This window comes from Micropterus dolomieu, linkage group LG20 (assembly GCF_021292245.1).
Source record: "Micropterus dolomieu isolate WLL.071019.BEF.003 ecotype Adirondacks linkage group LG20, ASM2129224v1, whole genome shotgun sequence".
Lineage (NCBI taxonomy): Eukaryota > Metazoa > Chordata > Actinopteri > Centrarchiformes > Centrarchidae > Micropterus > Micropterus dolomieu.
The window spans coordinates 29,813,256-29,839,048 of NC_060169.1; the positions used below are offsets into that span (position 1 = coordinate 29,813,256).

Here is a 25,793-nt window from a genome sequence, read left to right on the forward strand (position 1 = left end):
CGGGCGCAACAGTCACAGCCAGAGATACAGATGGCAGACACTAAGTCACACTGACAGGACAGAGCTCATAGCCGTTTTCTCTCTATTTACATATTCACACACAAAACTCCAGTTACTGCAAGTAATCAGATTAAGCTGAGAGTCTGTCACACCTGAGAAGGACGTCTGTCATCTCAAACTTTTCTCCTCATCCCTCTGTAATAATTAAAAAATATCTATAAATTATATATTTTTGGAAATGGGCGTGTAATATCCACAAATGTTACTGTGACTGAAATATATGTGTCGCCTGTAGAAATACTGATGCTGCAAAATATCAGCTGAAGTTTTCTCCACTGCTGTGGCGTAGGCGTGTCACCTAGCCAAGCAACTGAACACAACAAAGCAGGGTGTTGTCAAAAAAGTCAACTTTCCCCTGGCAACTAAAAGTCTCAAAAATAAAAACAGCAGGCATTGCAAGGGGTTCTCTGAATACTTCCACTATCAGCTTTCCTGTAGCTGTACAAGCAGAATCGTGCCCTTAAGCGGAATCATTAATCATTAATAATAATTATTCCTCCACACAGTTACACAGTATGAACCCATTCTCCCTGATAGAGCTGGAGGTTAATAATTGCTGAAAGCAAAAGGGGTAATTTCAATCAGAAAGACAGTTAAAAATGTTCTTCTTAGGCCCATTATGACTGCAAGGGTTTTATCTTCCCAAAGAGAAGCATCTGCGTTTTTAATATTTTCCCAAAACAATCATTTATTTTTTGGTCAAACGGCAGGGCCAAGCAAAAACAGGAACCTATTGTATCTGTTAAAAAAAAAAAACCTCAGTAAGGGCAGGCTAAGCAAGGGTATCTCATTTGTCCTTGGAACAGGTCGCTCTGCCCACGTGCGCTGACCTTTTCACTGACCAGTTTTGTCTACATGCGCATAGACGCTGGGACAAATCTCTGTGGGCGGACAAATAAGAACAAAAAACATACAGGCACGCACACACACAAACAGCCATATAGACCCAGATCAGACAAATAACGGGCACATTCACCTTGGCAGAGGACGAGAGAAGAAAAGTGATATTTCTGCTTTTAAAAATAAAATAAAGCAACAAAGCAAACAGAAAGCTGGAGAAGAAAAACACTAGCAGACACCAACACTGACTGACAGTTGTTTGGATTACACCCCAAAGAGCGCTGTGTGTGTGTCTACTGTCTGGGTTTTATATAACAAGCACTTTTAACCTGACAACAGGCAAAGTTGACTGGATTTCACCATTATTATTTCTCGGGTCTCACACACTCAGCCTAGCAGAAGCCCAGGATACAGAAGCAGCACTGAAAGGTTGCCCGTCTGCTAAACATGTAGGGAAAATACTTGCCAAATAAAACTTCCCTAGTGAAATGCTATCATAGTGACCTTGAGAAATAAAAAGAAAAACAACAGTACAGCCCTACTGAAAGATGCAAGTGCGTCTATACTGCAACACTTCAATATGAAATACAAACCACTACATCAAGTCGGAAGGCTCAAGACACCGTGCAGCTGTTTATACTTTACAAAGATATCAAAGTAATCAGCTATCTCAGCTTGTGCTGGAATAAATTATCATTATGGAGACATTATTTTCTTGATTAACATCATTTCAACTAGAAAATGTCACAAAACGGTGAAAAAACAACATTTCCTAAAGCCAAAGGTGAGGTCACCTGATTCAAAACTATAAAGTTGAGCAGCTTAAATTACTGATATGATATGGATGACAATTTAACTGGGAGAATGAGACTCCTGTAATCAGATCAGATAGAGAGAAGAGGTCTCACTCTGCTGGAGCTGTTGGGACTACAAAAGCAAACTTCTACCTCATTTACAATTAGGGGTGGGAATCGCAGGGTACCTTACGATACGACACGAGACACAATACCGATAATATCACGATACAGCAATTCTGCGATGATTGATTTATCGCTAGACAATTCTGAAATAATGCATCACGAAATCTGTCTATGAATACAAAATGCCCATGGAAAGTTCTCCATTTATTTGCAGGAAAAAAGCACAATTCTGCAGCATACATTTTTCAGTCTGTGAATTAAAACTACAGGACAATCGAGCAGCTATGAAAAATTATTATAAAAAACAATTCTTTATAAAGGGCACATAAAAATGCAAATTCACTGAATATTTTGCTGAAAATACAAATTGCTGTGTACCACCTAAGTCTAATATGTACATCACATTATACTGATAACTGTTCAGCAACACAGCATTGGGCTGCCCTTTCTTCACCTAGTGATAGCTGTAATTTTAGGCCACTGGGAAATTTGGGTTTAGGTTTTGATTCTTTGGGGTTGCTGTAGCTAGTCTGTGTGTAATGCAGAAGTAGCAGAGTAGCAGATCAAGACAGTGAAGTTAGCAGCTCTTTTTTATTTCACACAGAGCTCAGGAAACATACGTACTTTAAGTATTTGCACAGTATGTCACTGAGGATTTATATTTTTGCTATCGTAATGCTAATGTCTGTTAGCATATCAATGGAGATTCCCATTATACTTTAGCATTGAGCTAACTGTCAAAGCGCTTTTTTAACGTATTTATCTGATGGGCTGGAATATCGATATTGTTGTATTGATTTGTTGGCACAACCCTATTTACAATCATTGGCAGAGTAAAGAACAGCCTGCAGAGAGAGCACAAACTCACAGTAGACAAGTTTAATTTTAGCCTGCCATCAAGTTAATCATGGAATAAGTGCTAAGTATAGGTAATTTTAATCGGCGGTCTGTGTGGGCTAAAAATGAGAAGCTGCTAGCTGAACATTTTGCACATGGATCTTTGCGAATACGAGCAAATCAATAATAAGAAAACTGCCAGACGACCCTGCATCTTGGGTGTGAAATAAATTAAGTGGTTGTGTGTTTAATGCATTGTTAATGTTGTTCTGAAAGTGGCCTAACTCCCTGCTCACAAGTCTGAATGTAGTGAATGTAAATGCAGGGAATTACTGAAAATGCAGATGAATGGAGGGCTGAACAACGTGAAGTAGTATTCACTTTAAACAGCCAGCCTCTATGTTCAGTCTATGACAACACAAGCTCTCCGTATTGTATCAGAACTGTGCTTTATCACTCTTTTTTCCCCTGTCACAGCTGAAATCTTCAGAGAGCTGACCACAAATAAAGAAGTAAAGTGAACTGAATGACATAACTTCTTTTCACTGACTTCCTTTGTTCAGACCAAGACAGAAGGCCACTGGAAAGTTTCTAGTAGCCATGGCTATGTTTATGCTTTGAGTGGTTATCCCAGCATTACATGGGACAGCCTTTTTTCCCCCCTTTCTGATGAAATAAATTAAAAGTTTAGTAGTTTCAACAAATACATTTAGCAGAATACATAAAGTTCACACAATTTCACAGTCATTATTTTTTGTCAGAGCTAGTTTTTGTTTTCATTTGTCAACCACTCTACACTGTATTGACTAATCTCTTTTCCCTGTGTGCACTGAAGACACTCCAACCCCCATCTCACACACACAAGGTTTCATTTAAGGGGAAAAGAAACTCAGCTGCTACAGTGTGCTTTACAAATACGACATTAGTTTTGATTTCATTGTTAAGAGAGCACAGAGAGCCTTAAAAGAAGGCATTCTCCTGGAATGATAATCTAACAATCTTTTCAGTTTGCTTCTATCACAAAGCAAAATAATAACAAAATAAAATATCCTGTGAAACCAATAGGTTTCACTTCACAGCAAACAGGCCACCACTGCTCCCTTATCCTCACAGCACGGGAGCAACCATAGAAGTCACATCTCAAGCCCTACCTTCTTGGATCAAGTTACATCGCAGCCCTGCCCAGGGAGCACATGGACCCTTGGCACTGCTTATCAGATAATCCTACTCGTCTATATCGTAGTAATGTTATGTAATCTTGTGGAACAGGTTTCCTGAGAGCCGAGGCTCCTGTAGGAGAAATAAATGTCCCCTCTCCTCCAAAACACTTCTTCTTGGGATGAAGGGCTGTTATGGTGGATAAAACAAGTGCTAAAATGTTCTTCTGACAGCATAACTGATAAATTGTTTGGTCCATAAAACATCAGAAAACAATGAAAAGGCTCAAATTGATGTTACTGATGTTTTTGTTTTATCCAATCAACAGTCAAAACGCTAAATATATTAAGTTTACAATAATTTTATGTTAAGACAATGCAGCAAGTCCTCAAATTTGGGAAGCTGGAATTATCAAATGTTTGGCAATTCTGCTTGAAAAAGTTTTTAATAAACCGATTAATTTTGATTAAAGTCAAAGACTGGTCTCTTAATCAACCAGTTGGTGTAGTTCAACACTGATTAATATCTATGGTGTAGGAAATTATTTATAATTAAGCATAGCTGTCACATGTAGGTGTTGTGCATTATCAGGTAGTGTGGCACATGAACTCATAATGCGGTGCAATTCACAATATTGCTGTATGGTCATAGAAAATCCCTTGCTTATTTCTCCTTAGGCATAACCTGCAGCTAAATACAAATGACAATTTCTGAATAAATAAATCCCCTCTGAAATATTGCTTCACCATCAGTTACAGTAAGACCCCGGACATTCCCAGACCCTCCCCGTGAAGGCACCGCCAACAGCTTGCTAAAGAGGCACAATGCGGCTGAAAGGAGGAGGAATGGGAAGGAAAGAGAAAAGTGTGAGACAGCAATAAAGAAAAAAAAGAGAGGAAAGAGTGAGGGAAAGCTGAGAAAACTAAAGGCGAAGGGCCAGATACAAGCACAAGGTGAAACAGAAAAAAGGACAGAGGGAAAGACAGGATTGGGTGTGGTGCTGAAACGCCTTCATGTGAACAAGAGCCATCTGTTAAGTTGGGTAGGATGAAGGAAAAGGAGGTTTTTGTCGCATCACACTGAGCACTGCTCACTGACTGTTCAGACATTCATATCATACATTTCTTGTAAAAGGGCCTGTAGCAGAGCTTCAGAACTGGATACTTACAAACGATGCACTACACTAGATTGGTCGTGATGAAACACATGTTGTAGCCATCTTGTCCCAGAAAGAGTCACAACATAATGACCATATTTTTAAAGGGGCTTGAAATTTTGGGCCTGAACACAGTTTGCAACAACAAAGGGTTGTGTGTGTTACGTGACACTGCTCTGACTAGGTTGACAGGGCTGCCAGGAGGCAAACAAGCTGCATCACACAGCTTTTCAAGAGGAGGACAACCACAAACAGAGGTAGAGGTGTCAATGACTCGCAGATGGCAGATTCATTAATGTTTCATCTGGGGTGCTAAGTGTTGGCCACTGGGACAAAACGGCTCCGGTTACACACAAGCTCAAATGCGGCTACTAGTGATAGCCTTGGCTTGACGCCTGAATGATGGAGTGGTAGGGCAGGGTATCGTGCCCATATCTTGACTTTGATACCGGCTCCTGGGCGATGCTTTTTTCAATACCAATTTTATAAAATCCATTTTAACAAAAGATAATTACATCACACATTATGGTAATTACAATTATTCACTTTAAAGTAGGAAGCTGGGAGCAGCTGGAGAAACTACTCTGCGCACTCAACCTGGATAACCAGACTCAAATAAAGAAACTGTCCAGTATTTAGGGAATTTTGATTTCCGCAATGCAGAAAACGCAGACAGAATCTGATAATAAAAATCCAATCAACTGTAAAACTGAAGAAGTAGGATTGTTGCCCACATCAGAGTAGCCTCTGACCCACTTGTTAGGGTGTGTTCACACTGAAAGCGAAGTTAATAGTCGCCTTGCTTTACTCGCGTGAGTTTGACCATTGGGCATTTTTTGACACACACACACACACACACACACACACACACACCCCCCGAGATAAGCTAATAAACACATCCCGCGAATACTACAGCTATATGAACTCCAAGTAAACCTTTTGCTGTGATTTAATTGCAATAAACAGATCAAACTGATGCCGAAATAACTACAATATAATGACGATTTGTTTGACAGATGAATTCATGCTTTGTCAGGTCAGCAAGTCAGCAGGACAACAACTTTTAAAATGTTTGTTTTCTGAATGGAGTTCGGATCAAGCTGGGCTATGCTCTGCTAACCTGTTCAAAGTTAAGTACAATGTAAATAAAGTTACAGACACATATTTTCTGAACTCACCAGGTAGTTCAACTTCCTCGCTTTCTTTCTCCAAGTAATGTCCAGTTTTGTCCGGTTTTTATATAAATATGTCCAGCAGAACTCTGGTGCCATCCAACGATGGAAACATGGTTCTGTGCACGGAAGCTAGTTGCCAAGAATCGCGAGTGAAGATAAATCAAGTTGTAATCCCAAAAACTAAAGTAAAAAGCTAATTTAATAAAAGCAGTTAACGCTGAGCTCCTCCCACGAGTAAACAGTGTAGCTGTCAGAGCATAATCCAGACCGACTACGGGTGTTTATTTGTCCAAAAGCTGCAGCGCTGCTCCCCGTACCAGGGCTCAACGTTATACTTTTTTGTTTGAAACTTACTGGCCCGAAGACAATTTTTACTGGCCCTCCTTCCAAAAGTTATTTATCAGTGTTACAACAAAAACCAAAGACTTATCAGTTATGTTATCCTGTTAACATGTTTAATCGGTTATTAAATACATCCTGAATATATAAAAACTTAAGTTAAATGTAATCACAGTTAGAATTACAAAAAAATAATAAGGCTAATAAAACAATTTACTTTTAAAACAAAACATACTAAACAGACTCAAACATGACGTGCTCTCTCTCCTGCTGACAGCCATTTAATTAAAAAGAAATGTACACAGAGCAGCGAACACAAGTATCCTCTATCCTAACTGACAGGTCGCCATGGTAGTCCCGGCCAAAACTGAGACCATGAACTCATGAAAATTTACTGAGGTAATAATTCAGCTGAGAAGTAGCAACATTTTACCATTATTTCTAATGGAACCGGACTTCTTTTTGCAGCCAGTGGACTCGCCCCCTGCTGGCCGTTTGAGAGAATGCAGGTTTAAGTCCAGTCTGCATGCTTTCACTTTCAGACCCAGAGGTTGCCGCTTGATTGAGATTAGAGAAATAACATTTGACAACCACTTGTCACGTAACTACAGATCTGGATTGGACAGCGGTGCGCACCAAGAGCTGCAAAGCAATTGCAGGATGTTGAGTTTCTAGTGTTTTTTTAAAATACTAATGTTTTTTGCACTGGCCCAGTTCGGGCCAGTGAGTTGCTAGTTAAACTGTCCTGACGTTGCTTGTTAGTGGCCCCGGGCCATCGGGCCACCGTTATTGTCGAGCCCTGCCATACACTTCCCCATTCTTTAGCAGCTCTCCCGTCGGCCAGCGGATTGTCATTAGACCGCTCGGCAGGTCCTCTCCAAACAACGCTCCGAAGCCGCCGGCGACGTTTGGACAATCTCAACACTGATAGGCTCTCACAACATCACGGCAAGCAAATTTCTCGCCCAAGTTGAAAAATTTGAACTCATGCGAACCAGCGAATGTAGAGACAAACGCCTCTTTCGCGCAGCCCGGAGCAAATTCGGGTCTTTGCATTGACTTTGTATGTAATCAAGCAGCCCAAAATGCTGGCTTTGCTTTCAGTGTGAACACACCTTTACAGTGTATTCAAGAAGCATGGAGGCTGTCCTGCAGAAGATCCGTGGGAAGAAATTATCAGTAGCCAAGTAATAACCTATTTAATAGGAGACAATTCACAACACATGTATTACAGTTACAATGTCTAACATTGTTCCAAATTAATTGCATTTGTCCATTATATTTCTTGACGTGAAATAGGTTCAAAGTCGCGTGACTCCGCCCCGTCCAGTCCTGCTCAGCTTACCAATACTGTTAATGTGATTTTATAGCAAGACTAACGCAGTTAGGGCCGGTGCGATTCATCGCCACAATCGATTACGGAAATTTCCGAAAATTACGGAGATTTGCACAACGTGATATTATAAATCGACATCATAACCATTTTAACCAGTTTTATGTCGAGTACTTAAGTAAAAATACTAAGTAGGAAATTTTAAAACATCATTATTAACAGGATGAATAAAATATTGAATTGTTAATGAGACATGTTTTTGATATTTATTTTATTATTTATTATTATTGTTATATTAACCAAGTAATTAAAAATAATCTTTAGTATAATCAATAAATTAGTCGTTAGATTAAATCGATAAAAGAATAATCGTTAGGTGCAGCCTTAAAAGCAGAATGAACTATTAACAATTAAGCTACAACAAACAGAAACTGTCAAAGCCCAGTCGTTCTGTACACGTGGTGAGAAGGTCACAATCTGAACACACGCTCTGGGGAAAAAAAACATCAGGCTGGAGCATGGGATGGGTCTCCATTGGAAAAGAAGAGGAAAAAAAAGAATAACACATTCCTCACTACACATGGGAAGGATGAGTTATGGAGAGCTGCCCACACGTGCTGTTCAGAGGGGGCCTGTTTCACCTACAGACCAACCGACCTGCAGGCAGGCTTCTCTCTCCACAAGCCTACATGCTTTTGGCAGAGTGCCAGCCAGTGAGCAGCGAGAAAGGGGAGCGTGACATAGATGTCACAGCCAGTAGAGGCTGGATGAACCATAGTTCTAATAATGGAGCTTTAGTCACAGAGGTGCTATCTGTGTGCTAGTGCTGGGAGTCATAAATCTCTTAAAGACAGCGGCAATAAAACCATGAGCCAGGGCTCATCAGTGAGCGCTTAACCGCACATTTCATTAGCCTGCAAGTGATGTTCTGCTTCACCACCCAAAACTGGCCGCCAATACCAGCCTCAACTAATATTAATCAAGTGCAGGTTGCTCTGTCATTACTACCATTTTGGGCCACAGGAGAAAAGTGTTTCACATGAGGTGAGTAAAAAGTGTTTTGCGGTGAAAAGTAGCTGCCTGCTCTCATTGGCTAGATATGGATGTCGAGTCGGCCGACTCTTCCATATATTTGGTCTGCTAGATATCTGGTTGGCGTCTGCTATGTGTCAGTGATGCGTCAGTGAGCCATTATGACGCGTCTTTGAGTGGTTGACACATAACGACTGGCAGCCACTGACTGATCGCTGATTTACCCCTGATCGCAGCCTGACGGTCGCCGAGCTCACTGACTGGCAAATCTGGCTAAAAATTGTGTAGTGTAAACTAGGCTTTACAGTAGATAATGGTACATTATTTACAATTAGCTACCATTAGTCCTGCTCCCATTATATTTTCTTGTGTTTCTGGCATTTTCTCACATGAATTTCACAAAATGTGTGTGCTGGGACTAGAACAGAAGTGTTATTGCTATATAACATGCTAGCTAACTTGACTTTACCAAAGAAGCAGTGTATGAAACTGCATTAGCTACACCTTTATGGTGATCCCTTTGAAGATCAAGACAGTGTTTCAGTGTCCAACTATATCAGTAACTTCCTGAAAGCGACAATCTGACATTAACTCCTACTTCATGAGTGGACAGCTGTGTGGAGGTCAAAAGGGAATCAGGGTTCAGGCAATCTTTAAAAATCGGACACTTTATATGAGAACGTTTTGCTCCATGGATAAACTATAAAACACTTTGTACATGATGACCTGCTACTACATATAACAGCGGATCCATCTAGTAAATCCACCCATGACTCTGAATCCATCCTCTCACAATGCCTCTCTGTTATAAAATGACTGGAACTTTGGAACATTGCATCTTGCCTACACAATAAAATCCCACCGCACCAGATCAGAACGCCGTTCAGCAGGACAGAAATGGGCCACAGCTCTGCCAAGCTACACTGACTTCCTGTGCCCATATAAAGAATCTAAATGACCATTCTGCAAGAGCAGAAAATGAGGTGGAAACACTCCCTTAGAACTCCCAGTCTGATTGGACAGATACCGAGGGGCTCGGGTTTCTCTCTGAAAGGGTTGGCTTTGTTTTGTGGAAGTGAGGCCGTGTGGAGCATGTAAACACAGATCCTTTTCCATCATGAGGCGGGCTGCTTGGTTGGACCTCCTCGGTTCCAGATAAACTGGAGGAGCGTAAAACACAAATAAGCACATGCCTCTGCCTCTCTGGCCAACCCCCATGGCCAAATATAGTGTACAGACTGTCCCGTGGAAAAATGCATTTGAACATACTCCCACAGTCACCCTGTTTGCTACTTGTTCACTTCAAACGCAACACTGATTCCCAGGTTTACCTCTGCCCGCTTCACAAACCCCTCAAATTGACAAACCTAATCGTTTTTCCAGCACCCAAGACATGACACTAAAAATATAAACACCACATGGCTCAATGCTACCACCATGATGGCAAGGCATACTGCAGTAAATGACTAAAAGTATCCTCCATTTGGCTGATGGCAGACGCTATATCCTTTGTGCTATTACCAACCGTGGAACACGATGTTTATCACTCTTCTATACATCCCACATTGTGGCATTGTGAATTGCCAGAGCCTGGTTAGACAGAGACCACTCAGTCGTGTTGAGTGTGATCAAGGCTCTGAGGTTCATGTTCTGGTATTAGCAGCGTTAATCACTAAAGAATGTCCTTGTGCAAACACAGAGCTTCCATATTACTATAAATGAGGATCAGCCAAAGACTGAGCTCCACACTCTGCTTGTCTACACATGTTTAACAGAAAGGGGTGGGGAAGTGGGCAAATCTCTGCACGTAAAAGGTCTTTAAAACAGGAGCCCCACCCTCTGAAATATTTCTCCCCAGTTAACCTATCTGTTAAAAAACACCGGTGAGGAAGTACCCTGGTGTTGTTATAAGTTAATAAATGTCTTGTGCGTTTACTATACTGTGTGACTTGATACTGTTGCCAAATGTTAACAGACTAGCTCTCTCTACAGTTTGTAGTTTGCTTGAAAAAAATGGCAGCTGTGGCTGATCACAACTACAGGTCTTCACGAAGGACCTAACTACAAGCACTTTACAGCTGATTTTAATACAAATCAGTTCATGAATGTTGAATGATCCCAAAGACTGAGTTAGCTAGAAGAATCACTCTGTCCCGTCATTAATGCACGTTGGTTAGCCAACACGGTTAAAGCTCTCAGCACGCAATCTCTTCTGCAGGTTTGTGTGCACCGTCTGCAACAATTATTGACTAAATACGAAAGTCATCATTGCTCTCCAAAACTGATGTACGCTGTGGTCACAGTAAGTACACAGAAAGAAAAACAAACAAGAGTGCCTGCTGTTTTTCACAGTTGTACAGCATGTGTGTCGTTTTCTCCTAGCTTCCTTGTTCTTATCGTCTTTATACCGTTAGCTATTTGATTTATGTATTTATTTGACAGGGCCATTGCACAAGATAACTGTAGTCCCCGGGGAGAAAACTGAATAACATCTCTTGTTTATAGGTGTTTTGAATGGAGGCGGTTTGTGATTTGATTGAAGGTACCACTGATCAACAAGCCAGTCATAAAAAGGAAGGCATGTGCAGTCTGCATGGCCGCATAGTTTTAAATTTCGAGAGACATGACAACAACGCTGTAATTGCGGAGGTTTGTGGGTGCATATGTATGTTTGTGGAGCCTGGCATGAGAACACGCAACGGGCCTGAGACTCACGCCCCCCCACAACACTCCAGGTTCGCCAGCCTGGTTAAGACTTGCTTATCCCACAATATTTGTTTGCCTGCTATTAATCAGCAGTGTCATGACTTCATGCATTTTTATTATCTGAGCTGAGCGTTTACAATGCACAGCTTCCTGCTTGTACATTTTTTTTTTCTACTTTAAAAAGGCTTTAGGTCATAGCAAAGTTGCTGACTTTTGCTCACAACACGGTGTTCAAAAGCAGTGCGACACAGCTGTGATTTCCTCTGAACCACTGCCAAATATCTGTGGGCTTAGGGAGGCTGGAGGAGGACGAATGAAGTGGCACACATCTCATAAAAGTGTCACTGCTGTTTGGGGAAGCACCCTGTTAAGTCCTCCATGTTTTCTCTTGGCTCTCTCCATTAAAACAAGCTGTTGTTGACAGACCAGTTTACTAAAATACAAACCTTATCTACTAGTAGCGTACTGTGTCCATGATCTTTGTAACCCTTTAATGAACAGCACAATGTAGGCATGCCCGGAATACAATGGCCTGGTGCGGTCCTGTTCTCTGTTTCTACAGTAATACCCAAATGCATAATCTGTTTCAGTGCAAAGGTCAAGTGTGCGGATTCCTCCACTTTTCAAAAACCAGCAGCAACAAAAACAAAATGGATAAACTTCCTGGATGTTTAAAGATCTGCTTCAACTTGTGTTTGTTCATGTATTTTTCCAAAAGGTTACCTAGAATACAATGTGCCTGATGCATAGTTTCTTATAATCCACTATGATGTTCTTCTAAACTGAAATAAAATAGTCACTCTACTTGTTTTAGGCAAATACTTTTCATCTGATGTAATGAATACCTGAATGAATAAACCTGCTGTGTAAAATGTCATGCTTTGTCATCTGCGTGCTCATTAGTGCATAGACTCACTTTCGTTTCATGGTAATACATGTTTGTGTTAGATACACGAAGTTATCCAACTGTTGAGCCTATGGGTGGGGATGAAAAGGTGGGTGGGGTCAGACTGACAACCTCAGTCCTCTCCCTGCTCGTCAGCCCAGTGTAAAATTGTTTGATATGTGTGAAATAACCATAAATTAACTCCTAGTTCACACAGGCTCGCTCTGAGGGCAAGACAGCAGATCCAATGAACTTTATTAAACGCTCTCTTACCCTATAATTCCTTCTGAGTAGTTCCTGACTTTCCATGGTGTGCCCGTATAACCATCGTAGTCCCCTGTGTTGGAGCCGCTGTTCAAGAGGCTGAAATTGAATCCGAAAGTGCTAGCTTTGTTGTCTCTTTTCCTTTTGTTGGGGTGTCCGTCCGTCAGCCCCCTCCAAAGCACAGCGACCCCGCTGCCCTGCTGCTGCTGCTGTCCCACTCCGCCGACACCGCCCCTGCCAGCGGCTCGGTTGTTGTGGTTGCTATTGGTTTCCAGCGGTATAAAGTCCCGCTGTTCCGACATTTCTCCGTTCCCCCTTGACGTCGACATCCCCACAGTCCTGGCTTCACCGCTACCGGTGTTTGAGTCAAGTGCCCCGTTTCTGCTTGTCAGGACGGCTCCAGACGCCCCGATGACGGTAGCTTTCAGGCTCGCGATGCTGACAGCGGTGTAGCTGTTATTGACGTGCAAGTACCCGAGCCCTTGTGTCGTCTCCCAAATCTGCATCCACAGGTTGTTAGCGGGTCCACGTTGTTCTGGTTGAAACCAGGCGATTCTCGGATCCATCAAACGGCACTGTAGGCAGACCGCTTCCCCCGCCCCCCCACCAGCACCGAGCACTGCTCAGCTCGTGTGCAGCTAGCCAGGTCGCTAGCTAACGTTAGCTAGCCTGCAATAGCCTCGTTATAGCAGCCGCTAGCTGAGGTTCTCCGTTACTCCTACAATCCGATAAAAACACGTCCCTTACTGGCGACGATACACACAGCTGTCATCCGCGGGAAATAAGACAGCAGTGCGAGTCAAGTGTTAAAAATGGTAGCTAAAGCCAAAGTTGAGGTTGAAGACAGGAGAAACGTGCAGCTGCTGCCTGTCGAAGTGTCTCTCTGACCCTCCTGATCGTGGGTCCCTCAATGGCGGCGAGTACTGTAATAATGCGCATGCGCGAGAAAAAGGGGGCGGGGATACAGCTCTTGCGCAACAGACGACTGTTTCATGTTACATAACAGCATCTGATTTATTATCAAAGTCATAAAGTTTGCTCTAGCCTATTCAAGATATCCCAAGATTGTACCCATATTTGTTTAAACAACTCACATGATGTAAATGCACATCACATATTATGCTAGATAATATTAAAATGCTTGCAACCAGCAAGGTAAAAATTTGTAATAGGGCTGTAGTACCTAACAATTATTTTCATTATCAATTAATCGGTCAATTATTTTGGGAGGTTTTCCATTAACCTTTCAGACTACAAATAATTCTAATAATTTTATAATAATTATTATTATAATTTCACAGCTGCCCATGGTAAAATCTTAGACCAACAGTCTAAAACCTTAAGATATTTAATTTACAATAAGGGGCATATCCTCACATTTTAGAAGCTGGAACAGTTAACATCACTTATCTTAAGGTTTTATTATTTTTCTGTCAATCTACTTATTAATAGCTGGTTGCTTCACCACCACTTCTAAATATATCACACGTCATTTTCTTTTAAACTATTATGCGACTATAAGCCTATTCTGTATATTGTTAACTTTTAAGGAATTCCTTATACGTAGCAATAATATTTAGCATCAAACTGAAGTACTGTTGAATAGCTGTCATGGTTCAGCTTCCTTTTCAGCAACTACATTTGGTAGTAGATTAACATTTACTCATTTAGCTGACGCTTTTATACAAAGCAACTTACAATTGCTTTACATGTCAGAGGTTGCACGCCTCTGGAGCAACTAGGGGTTAAGTGTCTTGCTCAGGGACACATTGGAGGATATGTCACCTATGCCATCACCTCCCCATCAGCAGATATAAAAATTACCCAAAAATTGTTCATGTGATACAAAAGAGAACAAACACTTAAGAAGGCTTACGAAATCAGGATTTATTTCAAATACACATCAATTCATAGTCTATGACATATTTCCCCTCAAATTTATCTCGTTTTTTTTTTTTTTTTTAAATCAATGATATGCGATTTTAGTCGACATTCCCCTGAAAAGTTGTGGGAACCCAGAGAAGCTGTGTCTGACTCTTATAACTATCACTCTTTTGACATTTAGGTAAATGCCATTCACGGGTGCATGTCACCATTGAATCTTTACCATTTTCTGCATTAATGAAAGCTAATGAGTTGAATTTGTCAGTTACTAAAAGCATGATAAACTTTGGATCCGGTGCAAAACAGATCCCGGATTTACGTTATTTGAAACCTGGAGAGTTTAGAGTAGGACCGTCACTTGCAGCAGCAATTCTGGAGGCTGGCTGATTATTACATTATTGGTGTTAGTGACACCCAATCTATTTTCAGTTTGGGCAATTAACTTTATGATACAAAAGTTGGCTGCTGTGGTGACTTGCAGACAGAAAAAGTTCACAAGTTACCAGTGTCAGCATAGGAGCAGTGCCTCGCAGAGATGGGAGGTGGAGGAAGCACAGAGAGGTAGAGGTAGAGAATATGTGCGTATTCCTAAAGGTCTTAATAAACTTAATACACTAATTTAATCTCAACCTTGGCAGTGAGTGTGCCAAACGCGGTCAGCTTAGTAAGTTACTGAAATGACAATGTAATTTTTTTTTTCTTTAAGCAAGTGCCAATTTCTTTCTCAACAAAATTAGGATTCTATTACACAATATCCACACTATTCATGAAGTAGCTGATAGTACAATCCTTCCTTTAAGGGCCTGCAATTTCAAATAGATCTGCCTATTACACCTTGTAGAAGAACTGCAAACATCAGTGTTTGGGTCCATTGAAACATGGGACAAAAATAAGGGTACACATGTTAAAGCCAGGTGTCAGTTCTCCACACCTGAGCTTATAAACAGGTTACTGGGGGACATGAAAATATACAATTTCAAGTGTGACAACCATTTTGGGTTGAATGACCAACTGAGGGAGCAAAAATAAAAACCTCTCTTTATTGCATCTTGCAGTAACTAATAACTAATGATAGATGTCACCCCGTCTTTCTTCACAACAAATTTTTCACATCACTAAAGTAAAATAGTAAATCATTATTTAGAAAATATTAACATTGAAACCATGCAGGGTTTACTACCAACATAATAAATAGTTGATGGTTTAACAATCATAGTCTGTTTCATTCTATGCTCCTGCAAGCATATCTGTCCAAACTGTACAGGTTCAACTGATCACAATGTCAAGTACTCAAAGTCCTCATTTTTTTACGACCTTCTCCAGATAACCAATGAATCTTCTCAGGTTGACTTTGATGTTGTCTAACACACACAGCTGCTGCGGGCTGTACTTGCCTCTTCCTTCTTTACGAATCTATTATAAAAAGAAAAGGAATTCTTATTAAAATGTGACACATTCTTCTTATCTTAAGGAAAAATGAGACAATGTTTGTCTTCTTGTTTATTTCTTAAAAGGGGACACAGGCACTGAACTATTGTTTATTAAAATTTGTAAAGCCATCGTGTGTAAATCCATTTGCAAGAGGGAGAAAAAGATGATCAATAGTGGAATGGATGGGTTATTAATCCTGAAAACACATTTGGAAATTGTGAAACATCAACAAGAACAGTGTTCTTGTTCTCTGTTACCTTGGCCTTGAAGACAGGCTGAAGGGCCTTCAGTGCAGGTAGTAACTGGATGTTTTTAGCAGCCGTCTCCGCCTCGTCTCCATCCGCAAAAACATCAAACAAGGCGTCAAGGGCTTCTCCGTTTACAACCAGGTCGGCATCCCTTGTGGCAACTTCGAGTAAGGCGTTTCCAATCATCTGTGGGAGGCAGAGTTTCTCAGAGGAAGAACAAATATTCCAAGAGAAGAAAAGAAAGAAAATTATACCTGAAGGGTTTCGGCAGTGCCCTTCTCTTTGGCTAATGTGCTTCCGGTGATGCCTAGAATGGCGACGGCATTGACCCTCACACTGACAACATCACAGCGGGTGGCTGCTTCGCTCAGGCTCATCAGCTGCTGGGGGGTCATACACTAACAAAAACAACCACACGGATATTGAGCTGTCCAAAGTAAACATGGTCAACTGTGTTTAGCGTGAACGGTCAGTGGATGTTTGACAGGAATACAAAGTCTAGCTTCTGTGTTGCCTCTGTATTTATTCAGTAAGCGCTGCAAACAAACATGGACATGCAGTTTGTTAAAGGGGCCCTCCACTACTTTTAAACAAGTTCAGTTTTCTTGTCAAACAGCAATTTAATGTCTCTAAAGGAGTTTTCCAAAGTCTAAAAAGAAAGTAACCCTGATAATGTCCTCAGGAAAGGCTGTGGTGTATCCTGTACCTGGGAGATATTTTTGGAGGCAATCATCTGTAAAAGGGACCGCATAGCGCTGATGACGGCCTCTAGGAACTCCTCATCTTTGGGTATCTCTGAAAACATTAGAAAGTGAATCTTAGTTACTTTAGAGGCTTCAATATAGCGTCTGCCCCAGCTGATCATTCTAGAAATGTATTTGTCTACACTTAATAGTGCTTTTCACATTTCAACACAATATGGTTTCCAAATCATGAATCAGAGTTAGTATTTTGTTTATTTTAATGAAAAATAAAACCTATTAGAAATACTAAACGTGACCTATGTGCTGTATCACAATATGACAAAAATGCGAGACCTGCTCCACCAAAAACTAGCATGGATAGGTGCTGCGCTGCACCCTGCAGGGCTGCCGCTCCTCCCAGAGACTCGGCATCCATTGTGGAGAGGATGCTGTGGAGGCATGTCAGCGCCCGGGACTGCACACGGTGCATCCTAAAGGAAAGAAGAAAAGACGGCTTTTGACAGCTTTTGAGCAGTGAGACGTTTCATTCAGGAGTAAATCATAACCAGAGTGAAGATGCTTAAGGTATTTCAAGCATAGACAGCTTAGATCAGACAGTTGAGTTAAAGGATGAGACGTGAGAGGATTACTTTTTTATTAGGTTTCTCCAGGAGGGATTCTGATGGCACACATCCATGGCTTCCTTTCTGGGGAACTCTGTCTTTTTAAGGACCTTGAGTCAAGAGGGAAAAAAAGACATTACGTTTATACCATTTAGTGTGGTTGCATAAGTGCTTTTATATATATATATATATAGAGAGAGAGAGAGAGAGACGTGTATTCAGCTGCACAGGTTAAGTAATTCAATCCGTTGAGCCTCAGGTAAAAGATGGGTGGGGTTCACAGCAAAGTATACAGAAATGGGAGCTTAAAAAGATTCCCATGCTTGTCTAAACATTCTCACACCGTGATGAACTCCTCCTTTCTTAAAGAAATAGGCCGCTGCCAATGTGAGGTGTTACTGATGAAGCAGACAGGTATTTGCCTTTTCAGGGATGCTGTGGTTGATCAAGGCTGAGTGAACCTCGGCTGACAAACACAGTGGAGACATAAGATTGGACACTCCATCACAAAGTCCATCCGGACCCATGTCGCTTTCGTCGCTGCTCGACTCCTCCTCCCACTCGTCGTCAGAAGGGTCTTAAGGGGCGCACATACATAGAAATGATCAGGGGGAAAAAAAAATCACTGCCAACACAGAATACAAAAAGCTGTTTCTAGGCACTCAAATCGACTCATTTCATGCATCTCATGTTATAATAGCCTTCCCAAACACATCCCGGGTGGCGTTGTCATAGGAAATAATGTTGATGAACAGTGCCTGCGGTCAACACTGCTGTCCATGCCCACAACACTCACCGTCAGAGCAGCACATGTTGACGATGATCTCTAAGGACGTCTGCTGGGCTGTCAGCAAGGCTGTTGCCTCCCTCAGCTCCTCCTTGCCCCTCTGGACAAAAACAAGCAGCCATGTGAGTCAACATCCTACTGAAACGATGACTGTTAGCACTGTTATCACCCAGTCCGAGCTCAGCAGCCCGTCGCAAAGGAGAGAGTCATTTCTTCAGTTGTACTCAAACGTGCCTAGTTGCACTTTTTTGGAAATCAAGTGAAATCTGCATCAAAGGTGTCGCTTTTGACGGGAAAATGAGGTTTAACTAGAGCTTTTCTATCCAGTCTCCCGATAACAGCTGTGTCTGTGTGTTTGTTTAGCAGTGTTGCAACAGAGAAATGCTTTCTATAGCTGTATATCTACGCTGCTAAACTAGAAAAACTAAAGCTTAGATCGAGATAACCCCATTGTATAACCCACAATTTTACAGGGTGTTTTGGAAAGTCACCATGAATGTCACCCGCAATCTTCCGGCTCTGGCTGTGACTGAGATGAGAGGACAGCTCTGTCTCGCCGGGGTCAGGTCTGGGGCATGTCAGCGGGGTGGAAGCCAGAAGCTGGTCCCTAGTTGAACCTTGCTGAGTGTGTCTCTAGTCCGCTACCCTGAACCCGACAGTTTGTCTGCTCTGTCAGTCTGGCTTGCGCTCCAGGATGACTCATACGCCACCTTTTCACCTGGCATTAACATGTGCCTCAAAATACAAAACTGGATAGTTCTGTTGCCATAAACACTGATTGTTGTACACACCCCATCCTAAAATTTACAGCATTTCAAGTTGAGGGGAAACAATACCATGGAGAGCCGTGCAATCCATTTTTTGTTGTTTTTATTTAAGTCAACTTGTTATATACAGACTGCATTAAATTAAATTTTTTTTTAAGTGTCCAAATTTTTTCTTGAAAAGATCTGGACCCTATGTATACAACTTCTAAAAAACGCTCTTAAGAATAGTCCTAAACTTTGACTTATGAATAAAAAAAAAAATCATGGTAACAAGTAGCACTTAAAACACTTATTTAGAGAAGCTCAAAGTAGATTTAGGTAAAATCTAAGTGGAGACTGCAGTGAGTGTAAATAAGGACTACGATTATGTCCATCCAAAAAGCCCTTCTTTAAGCTCTGAATCAGCCTATAGCAGGCCTCCAGAGGGGTCATGAATCCCAATATATGCCTTTACCATGACGACCCATCAAACATCCATTATATATGCTTCGATTTGAAAGAGGAAAGCTTGTTCACTATTTGAGTAATTATTTAGAAAAACATTAAATGAGTTCAAGAAAGATACATCAACAATTTCAACTGTTATACATCTGTGATTGTCCTATAAAATGTGTATCAATAATTAAAGCTTTAGTCTCCATTTTTTCAGCCTACAGTGGGAAGCATTTCCCTTATAAAGTATACTGGCAAGTTTATTTAGAGTCACTTTAATCTGTAATTTATGTCTTTTTTTAAAAATGTTTTTCAAACTTAACTGAGACAGAACACTTAAGAGACATTTATGAATAGTAGTTACTGTTAGTGAGAAAGTGAAAAAATTATCATGTCATTCTTAGAATTTTGACGCAATTAACCGGATTCACTGGATTTTTGCAGTCAATGTACATATGAGTTTTTAAATAATTGATATATGGGCAGATTCATTTTGCTTTTACATATACACCACAATACTACTATGATATATATATATGCAATAAGTTCATATCAGCATAGCACAACCAACTCATTAGTCTTGCTCTACCAAGAAAAGAAGCTGGGTCATAGGTTCATAATCTCACTAAGAAGTACAAAGGTCAACTTGTAGGGCCAGAGGAGCTCACAACCTGCTGTAAGCACAAAGATGAACTCGTATAGAGTGCTATATGAGAGATACCACTTACAGGCAAGAGGTCAGAGAAGTCGTTATCAGCCCTCACAGATTTTCCTTTCCTCTTGTGTTTAGGAGCTTCCTCCTCGTCGTCCATCTCCTCCACAGCAAGTTCTCCTGCTGCCTCGTCTTCTATGTCTGGTGCAGTTGGTGTGTTTCTGTGACGAACCTCTTCTGCTTGTCTGAGTTCAGGTATCAGCGTACCCGTGTCCAGAGCCAGGCACTGTGACAAGGTGGCCACCACAGCGTTGAGGGTCTGGGCCTGACGGGCAGCAGGCAAACTGCCCTTCATGTTCCACAGAGTCCCTGAGTGACACAGCAGGCAGTCTTAGAGCTCAGGAACACTTATTATAAAACATTATAGTATTCATCAATAGCAGCGTTTGTTCTTTAAATTCATGAGCAACTTCTGTCCACAGAGGACTTACCGTCCCTTTCAGCTTGTATAATGGTAGGAAGTTACATTTTGCAACAATTTATTTGAAATGACGTGACACGTGGCAAATTGTACCTGCAGCCAAGGCCCTGAGAAGAGTGTGTGCCATGCCTGGCTGAGATGACAGCAACGCATTCTCCAGGACTCCAAGCACAGCAGTGTTCAAGCTACAGAGCAGCTCTGGGTTATCCTCAGTCACAGTGTGCAAACAGTGCGCTGGCCAAACACAGAGAGGAGGGACTTCAAAACTGTTTCCTCATACTTGAGAAGCCAAATGTTAAAAGTCAGCCTTGACTAAGCCCAACAATTTTAAGATTTCTGACAGCCCTATTTAGAAGGACAGAGTGTGTGTGTGTACACAGTAATAGCTATTCCAGGACATTTGTAATGTCAATGACTAGTTCACACGTCCAAAGCCATTTTTGTAATCAGCCTCATACATTACAGAGCTGAGACTGTCAACTTCATTTACACATTGTCATCATACCAACATCTATGAATATTAATAATATTGTCGTGCGCAGCATGTGGCAATATGTTTAATCTCTGTAAGGTCTATTTTAGCGGGAAGCAAAGATAAAAATACATGTGTATTGCATCCTTATGTTTCACCCTATGTCTACGTGAACCTATGGTTATTATGGGCTGTACGTTGTCTTAAAGGAATAGTTTGACATTTTGGGAAATATACTTAATGCTTTGGAGAGTTAAATGAAAAAAATTGATACCTCTCTCATAATATCCTGGAAATTGAATATTAACCTAGAGCTAGAAGCCAGTTATGAATCTGCATCTGGCTGCACTCCGGCTCTGTCACAGATTTAATTTACATAGGAAATGTTTCAGAAGCCACATTCACACTACAGTTTAGAGTGGATTTTTTGTGATTTATAACCATAAATACACATTTTGGGGCTCATGTAGATGTGGTAACAGAAGCTTTTTGGCAGTACATGAATATGACATCCTTTTGTTACTTCCAAACATCTATGTGATCGCTCATTTTAAATGACAATACAGCCGATCTCACAGTACTGCTGCTGTCACAAATTTGTATTTTCATGTATTTTGTCTGCCAATGTCAAATCATCGCTGGCAGCCATGACAGAGGAGGAACCGTGATGCAGCCGCATGGTGTGTACATTGGCTATTAGCTTAGCATAAAAGTCGGGGGAAACAGCTAGCCTGGCTCTGTCCAAAGGTAACACACTTGTGTATTTATTCTGTACAAAAACCAAACCAAAGTGTAAAACAGCATGGGTACAGGTTATGTGCCAGACTTGGTTTGGTGCAGTGACTTCCTGGAGTCTCAGCTGGTGACGACAAGATTCCAGTCTTTACCTAAGCTACTCAAACCACCTGTTAGCTTTAGTGTCATAGTTAACGTACACACACACACAAGTCCTCTCATCTAACTTTTGGGAAGAAAGCTAATAAGCATATTTCCCAAAAAGTCCATTTACACTCAGTTGCCAGTTCATTACGCACACCTAGCTGAAACTAACGCAGGATAATTTGATAGTCCTGCAAGATAACCCTCCTTCATAAAGGTTAAAATTATAAAATCACTTTTATGGCAACTGGACCTGCAGAAATGGAAGTATGTCCAGCCATGATATTTGGACAAAAAATTAAAGTTGGGAATATCATGGCCACAAATACACACACCTTTAGAAATTAAATTTAATAACCAAATAACAGTATATCTGTTTGACATACCAGCAGATATTGCCAGTTCCACGTTGTAGGGGTGTCTCTCCAGACACTGAACGACCACATCCAGGAGACCCGCTTTGTTAAACACAGACAGCGCTTGGCTGCTGCTCTCACTGAAAGGACAACACGATGTGAGAGGCAGGTATAAGACAAGAAACAAATGCACACAGACAGACGCTGTGCCTCCTTTTTGCTTGAATAATTATGGATGATGGCAGTAAAAAGTGTCAAGAAGTGGGCTTGTACTTCTAAGATGAACTAAGGCTCTATTCATATCAAATCAGGCGTCGCGGTGAAAACCGCAGCCCTCCCATTAATTTGAATGTGGACAGTGCAATTAGGCTGCAGCAGTATGGACCGCAATCAGACCAGAAGACGCCCGATGGAGAAGAACCTTGTTTACCACGTAGCACTGTAGCATTCCATCTATTACCGAGCAAATGTAAAGATGGAAGAGAGACTGATGGCAACTGGCAAACATGAGGGAGTACAAAGACGTTCATCGCCGTGCAGCCGCTTGGCGTTTTATCGCTCTTCAATTTGGGATTTCTGCTTAGTATTTCTACAATAGTGCTACAATCAACACACACACACACTCATCACACAAACGGGACATGTAGTGATATTTATACACATCCTTGCGCTAATTGTCACCTGATTTGGTGTGAATACAGCCTCTGAACTAAGAAAATCTAAGTGGTTACGGTTAAAAACACACAATAAAGCCCTTTGTTTACCATAGATTCCACAGCAGGTTCACAGCCTCGTTGGCTACATCCTCCACTGCGTTCTTCTGGTCTTTCATCGGCACGACAGCGCTCTCAAAACCAGCACAACACTGAAAAGAAAAGAAAGGCGACAAACCCACAAGGGAAACAGGTATGAAGTTTGCCATCATCCATCCAAAAAGGTTCAAAATGTTAACTCTATATTATGGAAACACAGCTCAGTCTGAATAGTATTGACCTCATCCCCTGGTCAACACTGAGCTTGATGCCAGAAGTCAAGTTGTTCGAGTGAGCGATTTTCACAGATTGTGAATATCTTTGCTCTGGGATGAGGCCTAATTGCTGCTGATATCGTAGCCTCCTGCAACAGCTGCTGATGAGGAGGAACTCAAGTGATGGGGTGAGCTGAAAACAGTGTCTCACCTCTCTAAGCAGTGCTGTCAGAGGAGTCATGACGTCGTGCTTCACCATGTCCTCACACACCTCCTGACCTCCACATGCACTCAGATTCCTGTAAGGGAGAGACAGGCCCAGACACACACCCATCATTAGGTCGGGGAAGAGCCGCTGTCAGAGATGCCGTGTGTGTGTGTGTGTGTGAGAGATGGAGAGCCTGGAGGTGTCCTGTGAGCAACTGTCTCATTTTGATATCCAGTACACAGAACCTAACTTCAGGTTTACTGGAGGACAACAGTGGAGACAGGGGTTGTGGTCGTACCCCAATACAAAAATAAAGTGTCGCCTGTGAAGAGGATGATGATGACGGCGATGATCGGTGTTGTGTTGTAACTGCTGTCAAATGTCATTACGACTGATGAAGCTCTTGTTTGTCTTTTTGTTTTGGAGGAGGTTATTTGGAGGTTAAACAAATGTAACATGCAAATGTGATCAGATTCCCACATAAATAAACTGAAGTGGATAATTGCACAGAATACATCATAAAACAGTGATCACATCAGTCACCAAAGCATGAAAACCTAATAGCGTCATCTTTCTTCTTGCCAGCAGACCTTTCCTTGTGGCATGGCGCCTCCTGCAGATGGAACATGACAAATACGTCTGTACCCCATGCCCTTTAATCTTACACTGAACGCAATCTTGATTGAGGCGGAAAAGACTAATTAAATTCAATAATGTGCACTGGACATTTTCTGCTATGACATGTTAAGGGTCTGCTGTGAAAAAGGTTTCTTCATAGTAAAACAGGGTAATCTGACACACTAAGTGTGCTCATCCGTGCCTCAGTCCGAGGGTTCCTATATTTACAGACATCAGCACACAGTTTCCTAAATTATACAGGAAACAAACTGGGCATTTCTCCCCCTGCTAACTTTCATTTGGTCTGTTCTCCCTTACACACACTGACCTGTTTGTTTGTTAAAAATGTAGTCCCTTGTAGGAGTGACATGTAGTTGCCACAAACTTGTTTGGTGGGGGGGGGGGGTTCTAAAGATCATAACTGGTTCTGTTGGTGCGATCCACACCACTCCACAGCACTACTGACTCACCTCAGTGCTCCGGTGGCAGTCTCCCTGACAGTCAGGCTGCTGTCCAGCAGCATGGGCCCCAGGCGCCTCACAGCATCCCTCTGGAGGAAACCTGGGATGGTCTGACTCTGCTGCACCACCCGAGAAATGCTGGCACATGCAAACTCTCGCACATCCGCACTGGGACTCTGCAACTACGGACACAGATACAAAACATGACACTAACTATATAAACTGACCTGTGTCAGACTCTCTGTAGTGAGCAACTCTAGGGCTGCAACGATTAACTGAATAATCTATTAGTTATCAACTATTAAATTTATCGGTTTGAGTAATTTTTGTTTAAGAAAAATTATTCCTGTCATTACTTATTCCAGCTTCTTAATTAATCCTCTGATAGTAAACTGAATATCTTTGGGTTGTGGGCAAAACAAGAAATTACACTGATCGACATTATATGCTATTTTCTGACATTTTATAACCCAAACAACTAACAGATTAATCGACAATGAAAACATTCCTTAGTTGCAGCCCCAACATTAACCCTAGCTGCACTGGAACAAGTAAAAAAAGGTATATAATCTGCCAGTTTGGACCATATCCAAGTTCATTCACGTTAGACCTTTAACAAACGCCTAAATAAGAGTCTGAGTGAAATCGCACGTTCGACTTAAATCTCACGACTGGACTGAACAACTCAGATGTGAGGATAGCTCTCCCTGTTTGTGTCATTGAAATGTTTAAATGCCGATCCACTACACAAGGACCTTACATGACAGTTTGACAATCATTTTGGTGAGAAAACAGGTTTACAGTGTTCCTACTTTCTCCAGCAACTCCGCAGCTGGACAGCTATCATCCCCGTGCTCTTCTTCCTCAGGCTCGGCTTCCTTCACGGCATTAGCCGGCAGCCCCACCGCGTTGAACTGCGGACGTTTAAACTTAGTGGTTTTACTTTTACCCATTTCTACCTCTGTTAAAGTGCCAACTGCGCATGTAACGCGACTTTAATCTTGCACACTCCGGCGTAACTCCAAACCTCAAACACACGGTCCAGCTCCTGCCTGGTTTGAGGCCATGTGGAACATTTTTCCCCCTGCCGTAAAGCAGTCTTTGCGAACAGAAAGCAGAGAACCTGTCGCAAACCCAC

General features: G+C 41.7%; 2 protein-coding genes across 2 annotated transcripts in view; both read right to left on the bottom strand.

Annotated features, from left to right (window-relative positions):
• The window catches only part of tent4b (terminal nucleotidyltransferase 4B), a 24,233-nt gene extending 10,621 nt beyond the window's left edge, over positions 1–13,612 (bottom strand). Inside the window, exon 1 of the mRNA XM_046032212.1 lies at positions 12,716–13,612. Within this exon, the coding sequence (XP_045888168.1) occupies positions 12,716–13,272 (557 nt within the window). The 5' untranslated portion in view covers positions 13,273–13,612. The remainder of the gene's footprint in view (positions 1–12,715) is intronic.
• A 961-nt stretch (positions 13,613–14,573) lies between these two features.
• Positions 14,574–25,770, bottom strand: heatr3 (HEAT repeat containing 3). Its single transcript, XM_046033438.1, has 15 exons — positions 25,468–25,770; positions 24,665–24,837; positions 23,580–23,667; positions 23,166–23,266; positions 22,432–22,541; positions 20,788–20,928; positions 20,290–20,582; positions 18,372–18,462; positions 17,998–18,152; positions 17,603–17,685; positions 17,307–17,443; positions 16,976–17,064; positions 16,524–16,667; positions 16,279–16,455; positions 14,574–16,003 (listed from the first exon to the last, which is right to left on the bottom strand). The coding sequence occupies exons 1-15, from the start codon at positions 25,606–25,608 to the stop codon at positions 15,890–15,892; spliced, it is 2,037 nt and encodes a 678-aa protein (XP_045889394.1). The 5' UTR covers positions 25,609–25,770; the 3' UTR covers positions 14,574–15,889.
• Between the last annotated feature and the right edge of the window lie 23 nt (positions 25,771–25,793).

What these genes read in the sequence shown, in the direction of transcription:
- heatr3 (XM_046033438.1), bottom strand. Translation starts at nt 25,608, where the DNA reads ATGGGTAAAAGTAAAACCACTAAGTTTAAACGTCCGCAGTTCAACGCG. An exon ending in TGACAGCACTGCTTAGAGAG is followed by an intron (nt 23,267 to 23,579) that starts GTGAGACACTGT and finishes TTTTCTTTTCAG; the next exon opens with TGTTGTGCTGGTTTTGAGAG. An exon ending in AGCCTGTCTTCAAGGCCAAG is followed by an intron (nt 16,004 to 16,278) that starts GTAACAGAGAAC and finishes TTTTTATAATAG; the next exon opens with ATTCGTAAAGAAGGAAGAGG.